The sequence below is a fragment of the Lipophrys pholis genome, assembly GCF_963383615.2.
Source record: "Lipophrys pholis genome assembly, chromosome: 8".
In the NCBI taxonomy this organism is placed as follows: Eukaryota; Metazoa; Chordata; class Actinopteri; order Blenniiformes; family Blenniidae; genus Lipophrys; species Lipophrys pholis.
In genome coordinates, this window is record NC_137630.1 from 12,124,325 (window position 1) to 12,138,708 (window position 14,384).

Consider the following 14,384-nt stretch of genomic DNA (forward strand, 5'->3'; position numbering starts at 1 on the left):
ATAATTAAGAGACATGCAAAACAGACCAGGAGGAGTGTGCCTGCTACACAATTGTAACCACAGAAAGACTTACTCTGAGTCAGGGGACACCTCGGATATGCTGTGGGAGGTTGCAGACTGGGGTGGGGAGGGGGAGGGTCCGTGCACGGAGCCGTTAGGACCAGGGTTCGAGGCGGCAGGGGGAGGAGTGAGGACGGAGGAATTAAAAGATGCCAGGATGGAGGACAGAATATCCAGATGTTCACTAGAAGGCTGTCTGCCCAGGGCACTTGGATTGGACCCTGCGACTTGAGGGACAGTCTGCCCGGGGTACCTACACGGAGGTGCGGAGTCCAGCCGTCCTCTGGCGTGAGCTGAAGGAAGAAGCTGCTCCTGCTGGGGCTCCTCGGAGATCGGGGGAGGAGGAGAGGATGACGGGGGCTGGTCGGGGTGTGAGGGCTGGCGGGGAGGCAGCGTGCGCAGCCACTCCCGACACGGCTGAGTGGCCTGGGCCCCCCCTCCGTTGGTCTCCAGCTGCTCCCTCGACCTACTGCTCATCAGCGCCCCTCCCAGGTGCTCCCGGGACGACCCCTGACGTCGAGTCAACGAATTCAAGTGCGACCTCGACCCGCTGAGGTATCCCTCCATCCCAGCCGCCCCGCTTCCTCTCAGATCCTCTCTGGAGGCGTGGAAGCTGGTTGCGTGGTGGTTGTCCAGTCTGTCCCTTGATCCTGTCAAGTTTTCCCTGGAGGATGAGACTCGCTGGTGGTCCAGGCCGCCGAGACCCGCTCCCTGTCCCAGCCCCAACTCTCTCCTCCTGGGTAAGAGATCCAGGTTGTCCCTGGAACCCCGAGAGTCCAGCCGGTCCCTCGACCCTCCCACAGTCTGTCTCCCCAGTGGATCCCTGCTGCCGGACAGCTGCCGCCGGGTGAGCGTATCCAGGTGCTCCCTGGAGGAGTATCTCGAGGCCGGCTGGGAAAGAGAGCCAGATCCTCCCCCGGCGCCAGCGGTTGCAGAGTACATGCGACCATACGAGGCTGCAGGGACGCCCCGGTGGCCGAGAGTGGAGGTTCGGTACCAGTTGAGCTCACTTGGCACCCGACCCACGGTGGAAAGACCCTGGAGCGCTGGTGGACAGCCGAGGCGGTTCTTCAGGATACCTGAGCCGTGAGATAAAAGAACATAGGAAGTCAAGAGAAAGGCAGAAAAGGCTGAAAGAAGAGAAGATTCAGGAAAGCAATGAGAGAAGGAGGCAGGAGAGGACAACATACAGTCCTTCAGAGAACTGATGGTGCAAGGTGAGAACAGGAAGGTTCATGAGAAGAGAAGAGGATGAAAAACTAAAATAGGAAGAAATTCAACAATAGCGTAAAACCTTAGTTAGGAAGGTTTACAGGACACTAAAATGCGTCATAAACTTAGTACCTAATATACTCAGCCAGAAATAGCACTTCCTGCCTTTAACCACTTCAAATGTTTTTGTGTGCGTATTCAAGATCATGACTGCTGTTTGTTAATATAGTGACTAGAATGTTTCACGGTTACAAGATTGACTCACATCTTTTTTTCACCTGCCCTCGGTGACCTGCTCTACCTCCGAGTGAACATTTGGCCACACTGATTTAATATGAATGTATTCTGAGCATGGGAACATGAAAGTGTCGCCTGAGCTTTCAAGGCGAGATTCAAGCCATGAGTCAAACGTGTCGGTAAAGTTATCCTTTATAAATAAGAGACACACGGCTTCTTCTGGGGTTGCTCCAGAATAGACTCATACTCCACTTTGCAGATCAGCCAGAGTAACAATCTCGTAATAAACAGAAACACTCCAAAATCTTTGAGAAAGCCTTTCAAGAAGACTGGAAGCTGTGGTAGCTACAAACGAAAGGCCAGGTTGGTAGGATAGTAGATAATCTCAGTAATGCATTTTACAATGATGCTGTGGCATGCTAATTTCGTATCTTATCGTACAACGACAGTACCGCAAGATAAAGTTTCTGAAGAACAACATCAATGTTTGCGTTGATGCCTCAAATTATATAAGACAGAGTACTTCATATCTCCTTGAGGGGGAACGTGAATAATTAACCTCGGTGTACAAACTGCAAGTTCAGCAGATAAACTTTCAGGAGCTGTCTTTTACACGATTCTGTGCTGACTCAGCCGATGAACCCAACATCTCCTCCTCCATCTTCCTCTTGGCAAAATGTCCACTTTAATACTGTCGATCGAGCTACATCACTCAGACGGGACGGCATTCGACAACACGATGAAGGCGATCATAGATTTATAACAGTCAATACAGCGCAACTGAGTTTTTGAATGAAATGCAACAATTTCAGAGACAAACCACTTAAAATAATACCTCTGCATATTTTATCTATTGTTTTGTGTCAGACTTTCAGACCCACATATGTCTAAACCTACATTTCCTCTATGAGTGTCGGTGTTGGTTAAACCCCATCATGTGTTTGATTTGTCCTCGTGTGTTTCTCACCCTTGCGGTGCCTGTGTGTCTGCCCGAGCCCGTTCTCGTCTCCACTGGTGAGAGCTGCATCTTGTTGGTTGTTGTTGGCAGCGTCTTTGCTATAATCTCCCCCCAGGGGGCGCTCTGACCCCCACTTCTGCAGGGTGTGCGTCTCGCACTCCTCCAACGCTGGCCAGTAGGACAGAAGGTCATTGCCGTCCAGATCTACCACACAGAGAAAACAACAAAAGATTATTAGAGATTGCTCATTACTTCAACATCATTGATCTTTTGAACTTTCCCACCCAACAAGTTCTCTCATAGATCTTTAACTATTGACGAGGAAAATACGGCGGAAAGTTTTTGTTTTAAAGAATGGAAACAATTCTACAATTACTGCAGCTGATAAAGTCAGTGAACACAAGTAATGAAAGATATATAGATGTATAAAAGGCCAATCTGAAGTGTCTGTATAACTATGAACAAACCTACTAACCCATGTTGTAACATCTGCACAAGAAATGTTAAGACATGTGGATGGTTTTCATTATCTGTGAGATCAACCTCTGAGATCAGTACAAGTCCTCCAGAAGGAGCTAAACACTCATTGTGTGTGAGAAATTATGATTTTGGGGATTTTGCTTTAAGTTTGAGTATGAGGAGATGAATGATCCAACACAGAAGAGGTGAATGGTTTTTCTCCTGCTGCTCTGACTTCCATTAAGAATCCAAATACACGGCTCAGCGTTTACACAAGATTCGGTACATCTACTTTAGTGAAGTGTGTGAGTACTATTGGGGATTTTTATAACCGCACAACATCTATAAAGGCCTGATAGCTGGGATAGAATTCACGAAACCACCGATTAATGCTTCCTTTTACAACAGCTTCTTTTTCTAACCAATACAATCTGCTAGAAGCTTTTAAAAACAAAGTGGCAAAAGGTTATAGAAAACAATTAATTTCTCTTTTGTGTGTTTTCCAGCCAGCCCCTGAAGTCGTGTTAGGTTACACCGATCACAGCTCAGTCCTGCAGCCCAGCTCCAGTGATGAGGGGTTTAATGCATTGTCACCGCGAGCAGGAAGCCTTTAGTGTTTGACCTTTCGCTAAGATCCCTGCATCTTGCTGCACTCGTGTATCGATCAAACTGAACCGCCCATCTGGATGCTGCCCTCTTCTGTTGAGCTGAAAGCTCCGCCCTGGTTTTACTCTGCCGAGACCTCATGGGATCCAAATATCTTATTAATGAAAATAATTGATTACTTGTATGGATTAACAGACTGGTATTTTCTCAGTGAAACCTTTCACACAAACTCCATACACATGGCATTTACGTCACATATCTTAAAGTGTAAACTCATAGATTTTTCATAACGTCTGTTTTTCTGAGGGAGGAAAAAATTGATTAGACTAAAGGATCTGATATTAACTGTAGGTTTGTGTGAATTGTGAAATATACGTATATATATATATATATATACACACACGCAGACACGCATGCACACACGCACAGACACAGAATGCAAGGGCAGTGCTCGAGACTGGGTCTATAGTGACGATAAAGATCAATACCAGGATGAGGATTAGGCTGCAGGTGCTGTTAGAAAGATTTCAGGAGATGTTGCCATGTGCTTTATTTTGCCTCGAGTCTGCTTTCACATTGAAACTGAACCCTTGTGATGATGTGAAATCAACATGACTAAAGATCCTAAACATGTGCAGGAGGGTTTTATGGCTGATTAATTCTTTTCTCGCAATCAACAAATGTAAGAACGTCTTCTGTACCTTTGGTGTCGTTGTTGGCGGGCTCGGTGAGCAGACGCTCGCTGTGATTGGAGCGTTTGAACCGGCGCTGGATGCGCCCACGGAGACGCACGTTGTCTTCACTCTCAGACGACGGGATGGAGAGGCTGCGCTCCTCCTCCATAGAGAGGTCTGAGTCCGAGTCCGAGTCCTCACCTGACAGAAGACAAGAGAGAATTTGAAACAGGAATAATGTGCTGGTGATCTCCTTCTTCAAGAAAGAGTTGTAAGCAAAAGAAACATAAAGAATGTATAAAACAACAGCTTGTTACCTCCATCTCTGTGGAACATGGCTACATCCAGATCTGTTGCTCCAGTGTGGACAATATTTTGATCTAAAGTCTGACGAGCCAAAAGGTTTTCTCTGCAAAGAGTGGAGCAAAGTATTCACTTGACAGCCACAACATAAGGACCATTGTTCAACGACACATCGATGAAATTATATAACTATAATTATCAGCTGCACCCGTCTGGGTTCACCACAGCAGATCATGTAATCTTTTCACACAAGACGTAATAAATGACAGAAAACATCTCTGGCTCTTGAAATGTTTCGAGCTGTAGGTTTGCTTGAGATCTTTCTTGGCAGTGTTTTGCTCCCTTGGTGTCACTTCAGAATGGCGTAAGTGCCTCAGCTGACCATATGCATCCCTTTATGACCGCTGCACACTCATCTCATGACAACGACTTCTAACAGCGTATGGTGTGATGCTAAAATCACCTCAAACTGGTTTCTTTACCAGGAAAATGAGCTCAAATGGCCTTAACAGTCATGTGATCATGTTCTGGTACACTCACATGCTCCACATGGTGGGCCAGGAAAGTCATGTCATTGATGAGCAGCAACTACAGATGTGTCCAAAAAGAAACAAAATTTTATATAAAATTTTAATATTAAAGACTTGAAAAATATTTCAAGTCTTTTTTGTTCATTTTTGGAACCAGGCCAATAAAATGCTTTATTTTTGAAAAAAGAAATAATTGACAAACAAAATGGTTTTTTTATTGAAGTTTGTATTTTTCGAGATGGACTCATTTGTGATCATATCACAACAATATGTAGGCACTTCTGGATCAAACTGCACCTAATGCTGTGGTTACTGATCCAAGCACATAAATACAAAATACACCATACACAGATTAAAAATAGAGCATCATGCACTCTATGAACACGGATGATCACTGAGCCATAAAGGCATCCGCAGCCCATCTCAGAGTACATTAGCGTTGCTCTACATATACTCCAGTGCATTGTTCCTTCCATCCTTATCCCACTGACCCACAAAGTACACAACAGGGGTTTTATCTGTGAAGGAATTTCCTGCCCGAGGCAATTTCATCCCGAACCACTGAGCCACAGAATGGACAAAACCTGATGGACTGGGATTGGGAAGGAGATTTTCTCTTTTTTCAATAATCTTTTGGGATCACTCTTATTTAATCATTTATGAATTGTTGGTGTTAAAACATTTGCTTTTAAGACCACAGAGGAATCATGTGTTCTTATAATTACCCCCAACCAGATGGTGTGTAAGATTTCCATCCAAACTGTTTTTTTAGTTTGGCGATAAAAGGTTTGGTTTGTGTGTTTGTGTGTGTGTGTGTGTGTTTGTGCGTGCGTGCGTGTGCGTGTGTGTGTGTGCGTGTGTGTGTGTGTGTGTGTGTGTGTGTGCGTGTGTGTGTGTGTGTGTGTGTGTGTGTGTGTGTGTGTGCATGTGTGCGTGTGTGTGTGCATGTCTTCCATACCTGGCAGAGCTGACGGATGAGATGGTGGAGGTACCGAGCGTGATGCGATGCAGCCCGCTCTGCTCCAGCAGGGATGCGTTGTGATAGGGATTTTGAGCCTGTGGACACACAACAGACAAGGTTTTAAAAAATACATAATGATTAATAGTGAGGAGGGATGAATATCCTTAAAACAACTCTTTTTGAAACAATATTACATCCAGAGTCAAGGTAAGTCAAAATCCCAGCATGTGTCACATATTTTATGGTTTTAGAAAGAAACCATTCATAAACGTTTATGATGACTGCTGCAAAAAAAAAAAAAAAAAAGACAGAAAAAGATCATGAAAGAGCAAAATGACTTTCTTCCTCAGCAGAAAAATCCCTAATGATGTCATTTCACCAAAGACATAGCGAACTGTATTGGCATTCAAACATAGCAGCGCTTCATGAATGTCACTTCCAGAGGCTCATGAGAGCTACTATAATCCGAGGATACTGACCAGGGATGAAAAATCAGACAACTGGAGCAGAAGCCAGTGCCTGTAAATGAGACTTGACTACTGGTCTTTATAGGTTACTGTTCACTGTACTCATAAATAACACATCGCACAGCATGAGTCAGACAGGAGAGGAGGCCCTAATCGGTGGTTATCTATACATACTGTATAGTCCATCATGGGTGAACAAAACAGCAGTGTACAGTGTACGCCTAATAACAGTCTGTTGTGTTGCTCCAAATAACTCAGAGATGGACAGGAAGAACTAACGGTGGTTAAAAGGCTGGAATGATTCTCACGTGGAGTATTATAGCCACTCACCTCCAAACATAAAAACACCTCGTGCTGGATATGGAGTGAGAGAAGATTTAAAGCAAGCAAACACACACACACACACACACACACACACACACACACACACACACACACACACACACACACACACACACACACACACACACACACACACACACACACACACACACACACACACACACACGGAAAATACTTTCTTGAAGAAGACAAGTGGCCAAAGAAAACAGTGGACATGTGCAGTGAGCTGTGAACTAATACACACACTACACAGAGGAGAGAGATGTGAAGTACCACACACACACACACACACACACACACACACACACACACACACACACACACACACACACACACACACACACACACACACACACACACACACACACACACACACACACACACACACACACACACACACACACACACACACACACACACACACACACACACAACAAACAGGGCTTCTGTGAAAGTGGACTGGAGAGCAGGCAGGGCTCCATTGGTTGGTAAATTGTTTTATGTGGGTCAGCAACAAGCCCCGAAGGCAGAAGGAGAGGAGCGAGGGAGTGCAGGAGAGATTGATAGATGGATAGAGGGAAGGAGAAATGGAGGGCAGGGGAGGGTTGTGCTGTCTAGAAATGTAGAAAATAAGCCTCAACATCCACAAAAGTATACAGCGGGACTAAAACTCAGAGAAAAGATCCAATTAAAATTGAAAATATAGTCCGTTCAATTTCTTCAGGGTTATCTGAAGCTGTATAATTACAACCGAAAGTGGTTGTGTGTCTATGTAGGACTTACAGTGTTCTGTGGCGGTCTTGGTGGGTCTTCTCCTGGACTTTTCTTTCCCAAACAGGCAACGCTCCAGGCCTCCTGCACCTCCGAGTTGAACACGGTGAAGACGAGCATCACGGACAGACCCTGAGAAAAAAGGCACAGAGTGAGACAAACTGCGTGAAGCAAGCAAACATGTCCCTTAAAATTTTTAGATTGTTGAATAAATTCTGAACATCTCCTGTTATGCATACCTGCACTAGGCAGAGGACATCAAATATGTAGTAGAAAGCCAGGATGCTGTTATTCACAGCCATCAGGCCACATAACCAAGTGGAGGTGGCCAGCAGCAAGAGCAGGAAGGCATTACGGATAGTAGCACTGAAGAAAGAGACAGAGCAGCAGTGTTACTGCAAGTTATTGAATTCCAGTCATCCAAAATAGTCACAAGTAATCAAAAATATGTGTCTTAAAGTTACTGCAAAAAGAATACCCATGCTAGTACATCACAGGTAGTGTGGGTACAGGAAAATGGTGATATGTAGAATTAGACATCAATTAGTTTACTAAAAGTACCACCCATTATTGTGTTAGAAAGTTGTGGCTTTGCAGTAACACGTTGTTTTGGAGCCAGTTATTCACAATACACGTGGATAAACATTGTGAGCTATAATGGACTTTTGTAGAACTCTGTAGGCACAAAACAGCATGTTTTTTGATACAAGAAGCAAATATGTTGAAAATTGTTTCATTTTTGTCTCACAAGCTTGAACTATAACCATCATCACATAAAAAGTAAATTAAAGACACAAGAGAGAACAAAGTGATGGATATTTATGCAGGCAAGCACACAAGCCACCAGTCTTTGAGAAAAAGACTGAACGGCAAACGTGAGAGACACTTACATGACAGGGAGTTTCTTGGTCTCCTTCTGAGACGGGTTACAGGACATCTTGGCTACAATCATGAAAATCCCTCCATTCATCTGGATGGTAGGAGATCGATACAGTCAGTAAGGCAACATTTTAATGCATTTCAGCTTCTCTGATGCTGCCGATAGCAACATCCAAGATGAGGATAAACAGATGACGCTAAATCAATGCGGATAAAATAGTCATCGACGGGGTAAGAGATAAATGCATTAAAGTCTAAGCTGTCCAAGTCTCTCAGGGCTGATTCTGTTTAGGTTGGTACATGAAAATCACAGGCTATAACGTGGAATAAATAAAATCACAGCGGAAGCAGGAGGCACGTGCAAAGGTTAGAGAGTGAATGGACGAGCAGGACTGCAGTGCAGTGTCATTATTGATTCACTGCACAGGTTCTCTGACGCTTAAGTGAGGAGTCAAAGGTGTTATCGTGATGTCGGGAGCAATTAAAATTATGTTGGAGGTGAGTTCGAGTGGGTCGTCTTTAAGAAAACCATGTTGAGAGCTGTCACTTACGATGGAGCCATTCTGCTCATTTGAGCCACGGATTCAAAGGCACTGAAAGTAAATTTGCACTGTGAAAACTTTACCGTGCGTTGAGACCAAGCCAAAGAAGCGGAAGAGTTATATTATCTGCATGACTGGATTAGAGTATTTCTCAAGTGAAAAGCATCAATGTTTTTTGTCTTTTTTTCTTTTTTTCTGAGACATAATTTCCTCCATCTGCCAAAACACTCACCACCTGTTTCTGTTACATCACTGTTTGTGCTGGACTTCACTCAAGTGCGCGTGCAGAATAACTGACGGTATATGAAAGAGAGAGGAAGACAGCTACCAGGATGACGATGGCGATGGGGCCGGCGAAGCTCCAGATGAGTTTGTCATAGATGGAGATCCAGCAGAAGTCAGGGTTCCCGTATCCTTCAGGGTCCAGGCCGACTGCCAGGCCTGCAGCAAAGAGACAGACGGCCAGATCAGACAGCAACATCTACTCTGATGTCCTCTGGCGTCATTCAGAGAGAGACGGCAGCCACAGAGAGACCAGCTCATGGCTGCATGCAATTATGTCAGTGCCATCATAGGAAGCATGTGTTGCCAGATATGATAAAAAGTATTTGAATATTTTTGATTTCATTCAATAAGATGTTTTTTTGTTTTTTTATTATTGCAAGCACGGTGTGGTGTTTGTATTTGCTGGGAGGGATGTACACCACTCTGGTGTACTTATCCCCTGACTTCACCACCAGACAAGGCAAAAGCTCCAACCGCGATTCCAAAATGAAAGTAAATAGTGTCTTGCTTATTTTAAGATATATAAACGCTGACTACAGGAAACTAAAAGATGCTACTGACGTGACAAACACATGATTTGTTTTTTTTTTTGCACAGCTGGATGCTGTTTCAGGGAGATACCGCCATGTGAAAAGCGGGATGTTTTTCTTGCCAGTGTATACTTGTTTGGACAACACTGTCAAGGTTTTGACAGCTTTGGGTTTTCAGAAATTTTTAAATTGAATCGCAAAGACTGGAGAGAGGAAGGAAAAGCAAGAATGAAGAAACACAGACAGATAAACACATTTCAGCTGAACCTGTGGAGAGAAACAGGTGATGATGTGTGTGTGTGGTGCACGTGCGTGTAGAAGACAGATCCTTACTTGAGGCAAAGGGGAGGCAGCTGTCTGTGTGTGACAGAAACAGCAATATATAGAGCTTAGTTGACAGTGTGTTCTGAAACTGTGTGCGTGTGTGTGTGTGTGTGTGTGTGTGTGTGTGTGTGGAGAGAGAACGGAGAGGGAAGAAAGCAGGCAGATATTACTTTCTTACAGTACAGTGTCGAGGCAGAAATTGCTTGCATGTGTATCTCTGCCCAAATATCTCTATATTAAAATGCCACTGAAACCAGTTTAATGCGAGTGTCAATCGAATGCCTTATCTCCCCAGCCAGATTCACGGCCAGAGTGCGTGTGTGTTATGTATATGATTTAAAAGTGCAGCTGAAGCGATGTCTTGACTGTGTGTGCGTCGGCACACGACCAACCGATGGCACAGAAATCGTTTTAACTCCCGCCAAGTGCCTCACCTGTGATAATTGCCGGCACGCCCCAGCCAATGGCGTAGTAGAACCTCATGGCGCCGTAGTTGATGTTGCGCTGCTCCGTCTGCATCCGGTAGATATGGAGGCCCTCCACGAACATCCACGCGAAGGTGGACATGAAAAAGTAATGCAGCAGGATGGCAACGACAGTACACAGGAACTGCGAAGTGAGAAAAAGAGTTGTTGAGGTGCAAATTATTGGATGAAAAAAATTTAAATAAGGAAGGATGCCGTTGTGAAAAGTTAAGGAATTTAAAAAAGAACGTGGTGAGGTGAGGGAGGATAATAAATATTATAGAGTTTCGATGAGACATCTAGGCGGGCGACCAACAGGTCTTTACTACTAAAGACCACTCAGGTTACAGCAGCTCATGATGTCATGAGTTTAGAGCAGTGTGTCACAAGACGTCTCCCTCAGAAAAGCAAAAATCACCAATATGAATGTAAATGAACGCCGTTCAAGTGCGGAATCGGAGTCGTAACACCCCAAGAGTGCATTTTCGCTGCCATTATGGGTGCAACACTGAGCACCATCTGTGCAGGCGGGTTTGCATCGTAAAACATGATCTCGCAGGTAAAGCGGCTTTCACAGCAAACCTTCCATAGTGCATACAAATCTGAAAGGCTCTCGGGTAAAGTTATGCAGTCACAGTTAAAGGGGGCAGTTGATTCCTTTGTTTATTCACAATCTTGTAATTTAATCAATTCACTGGCCTGTAGGGAAAACAAACTGTATGTTGCTATTTGTAAAACATTCAAAACACATATTTTGGAGGTTTATCTCTTTATCTTCTGAAATATCCATGAAAGTGTGGGTTTTGGCATTTAAATATCACAATCAGGACTTTGTCTCAGTTAATTCCTCACACTTTCCCATTTTTTATACTTAGAAAAACGGACTTGTTTTTGCCTCATATATCCAGGTGCCATGATAAAGAGATAATCTATATTTTTCACTCTGCCTGCCACATACAGTATCATCCAAAATAAATCAGTGATTGTGGAAGCAGGAGACAAATTTGAGATTTGTTTTCCCATTTAAGTGCTGCTGTTTGCTTTGGCACCAAGGCCAGACTTACCCAATGAATAATGCAAGGCACAAGCATTTAGGCTTCTGAGAAATTACCCTCAGGCAGCGCTTGAGAACGTCTGAAGTACTTCACCTGAACTCTGACGCCTTCAGTTCGAGTTGTTTGTTTGACCGGATGAGGCCGGTGCCATTCAAACAGAAGTGGCACAGAATTGCAGCGCCGAGAAAAATTGAAAGAGCATGTACAGACGTTTGAACAAATTGAAAACCAGCTTCAGGAAACAACTGGAGGATTCACATGTTTGATAAGTGGTTTAGATGGTTGGGAAAACCACTTTTGAAAGCTGCTGTTGAACATCAACAAAAGGCTGAAAATTCATTGAATCTGGATTATTTTTTCATTTGGGGTTACGTGTGTCTATTACTGCGCAGACAAGCTGACATAAACACAATTAAATGGAGATGTATTGAATTAGGCGTTGGCACTCCAAGCTAAGTCAAAGAAAATTTTTATCTAGTTTATAGTTGCATTAGTAAGCCACTACAGCTGTAGATGACATAGAACGTACAGACTGCGACTGCTCTGACCTTCATAAACTACAAAAAAAGCACCCTATAGTGGAGTGCTTTACATATCTAAGTAAAGGAGGGTAGATTTTAAGGTCAAATGAGGCTATGTGCATATTGAACACAAAGCCAAAGCCGAGGCCATAATGCGACAATGAATCTCAACACACACATTCCCACACACACACCAAAATATACGCAAAAACTGCCACACAGAACTGCTGCGAGCACTAACATGCTCCTCCGAGCATGATGTACATGAATTAGAGAACATACTGTTCAGCTCGAAGTAACCGGTTGCACTGTAAGAGCCGTACAGTCAGCTGCGTGCGGGATACTGCTTAATTAATTGGATCTCATGCTGAGCGAGCACATATTTGCAGAAATCTCCCTCCAACACTCGCTGCTCTTTAAACACACTCAGGCACACACATGTACAGTATGATGTAACCAAACGGAGTACCACAGCGGTCATCAGATCAGGAAGAAATACAGAAAGAGCTGAGTGAGCAGTGAAAGTCAAGCAGGGTCGGAATACGTGAAAACGACAGAGGAATAAAGTGGACGACAGACGTTTAAGGATATAGTTATGATATTCTATAGTAAGATATAATATAATATTAAACAGAGTAGAAGAAAATGTGGGGACATTTTTTTTTTATAACATGGCACTATTTGGCAGTTGCAGAGTTGATGAAAGTGTCCCATTACTTTTGACTTGAATAGGAGTACATGTACTTTGTTATACTAAAGTTAGAGAAAAAAGAAGTACACGTTATGAATTGTACTTTAGTAAAAATTTTAAAAGGTGAGAATGAAATTCTAAATGTATGAAACTGAAATAAATATTACATTTTTACTTTATTGATACACAATGCCTTTTTTTAAGACTTCATGAAAATTTTGGGGGTGAGTGAAACGGATCATGATTTAAGTTGTATGACAGTATTGGCTATGAAACTAAATAAAAAAAAAGTGGCTGGATTTCTCTAAAACACCATAAATTCCCTTGAAACCTTTTATATTAGAGTTTTAGCATTCAATTTGCTCAGTGTTACACTCATAAACCTTTGTAGCTTCAGGTTGGATAACTATACCCTGTTTTTATAAAGGTTTAAAATAAACATGAATATAAGGAGTCGGCGCTGCAGTTATTGTATTAAAATATAAGGAGTCAACGTAAAATGTAGTCAGAATCTATTTAGATACTCTGCCACATGAATACACCTCCCAGTCTGCTAAATGAGGCTAGAATAAAGACGGCATGCCTTCACCAACTCCAATCTCCCGCTGGTTCCTACCTGCTGTTCGGTGTGATTGACTCCAAGCAGAAACACCAGCTCGGACAGAAACATGGCCGCCGCCGTGTTTGAATGGATGCTCCTGGTGTTGGACTTGAGGCCGCGCAGGCAGGAGAGCACCAGCACGGTGAGGACGAGCGCCAGCATGGAGAGGCACAGAGAGGAGTACGTGACCAGGGCCAACGTCTCCAGATCGCCCTCCAACTGCTACTCATCCAGGGAAGAGCGAGGAAGAGAGGAGATAGAGAGAGGAGGTCTTACTGGATTGATATCATCCAAAGGAAATGAAGAGGGAACACGTTCAGAGAGGAAATGTGAGAAAATAGATCCACAAAGTAAACACTGAATCATTTGATCATGGTGAAATGTTTTTACTTCAGTCTCGGTTGCTGTTTGCTTTCATTGAGAACTGACGGTTTGATATAGACGTCAACATGTTTGCAAAGCAAAATGCAAACAAAGCACCACCAGCCTGCATTTTGTTACATAGAAAAAAACATCAATTCCTGCAAGTCATGAAAGACTATGTTTTTATTATAGGCAAATCTCAGGAGTTTTTGAAAGCATCGGGGGAAAAAAAACACAAAAAAAGAGGATTGATGTCAACTCACAGAGCAGATTGATCTGCCAGTGGAAAGTATCAAGAGCATGAAATTGATTCATCGCTGCCTATTCATATAACATCTCCTGGCAGTAAACATGGAAGAATCTCCTCCGGACAAATTGGGAACATGTACCGATAATGAGTAAACATTTAATGAAGTCAAGAATGATTTCGTGTTAAGGCGCGTTTAGTTTTGGAGGGATGTGAAATTTGCCTGTGAGACGTGACTCTTCCGATTCCACAGGTTTCAAGATCTGAAACATCACCGACTTAGTATGCTGCAGAGATCTGCT

General features: G+C 43.5%; 1 protein-coding gene across 1 annotated transcript in view; it reads right to left on the reverse strand.

Moving 5' to 3' along the window:
* Nucleotides 1-14,384, reverse strand: part of celsr3 (cadherin, EGF LAG seven-pass G-type receptor 3) — a gene marked incomplete at its 5' end in the record, with an annotated part of 124,120 nt that overhangs the window by 3,372 nt on the left and 106,364 nt on the right. Inside the window, 11 exons of the mRNA XM_080470030.1 lie at nt 74-1,139; nt 2,477-2,671; nt 4,234-4,407; nt 4,524-4,615; nt 5,998-6,095; nt 7,593-7,712; nt 7,820-7,946; nt 8,471-8,550; nt 9,330-9,442; nt 10,575-10,749; nt 13,488-13,694. Of these exons, the coding sequence (XP_080326156.1) occupies nt 74-1,139; nt 2,477-2,671; nt 4,234-4,407; nt 4,524-4,615; nt 5,998-6,095; nt 7,593-7,712; nt 7,820-7,946; nt 8,471-8,550; nt 9,330-9,442; nt 10,575-10,749; nt 13,488-13,694 (2,447 nt within the window). The remainder of the gene's footprint in view (nt 1-73; nt 1,140-2,476; nt 2,672-4,233; nt 4,408-4,523; nt 4,616-5,997; nt 6,096-7,592; nt 7,713-7,819; nt 7,947-8,470; nt 8,551-9,329; nt 9,443-10,574; nt 10,750-13,487; nt 13,695-14,384) is intronic.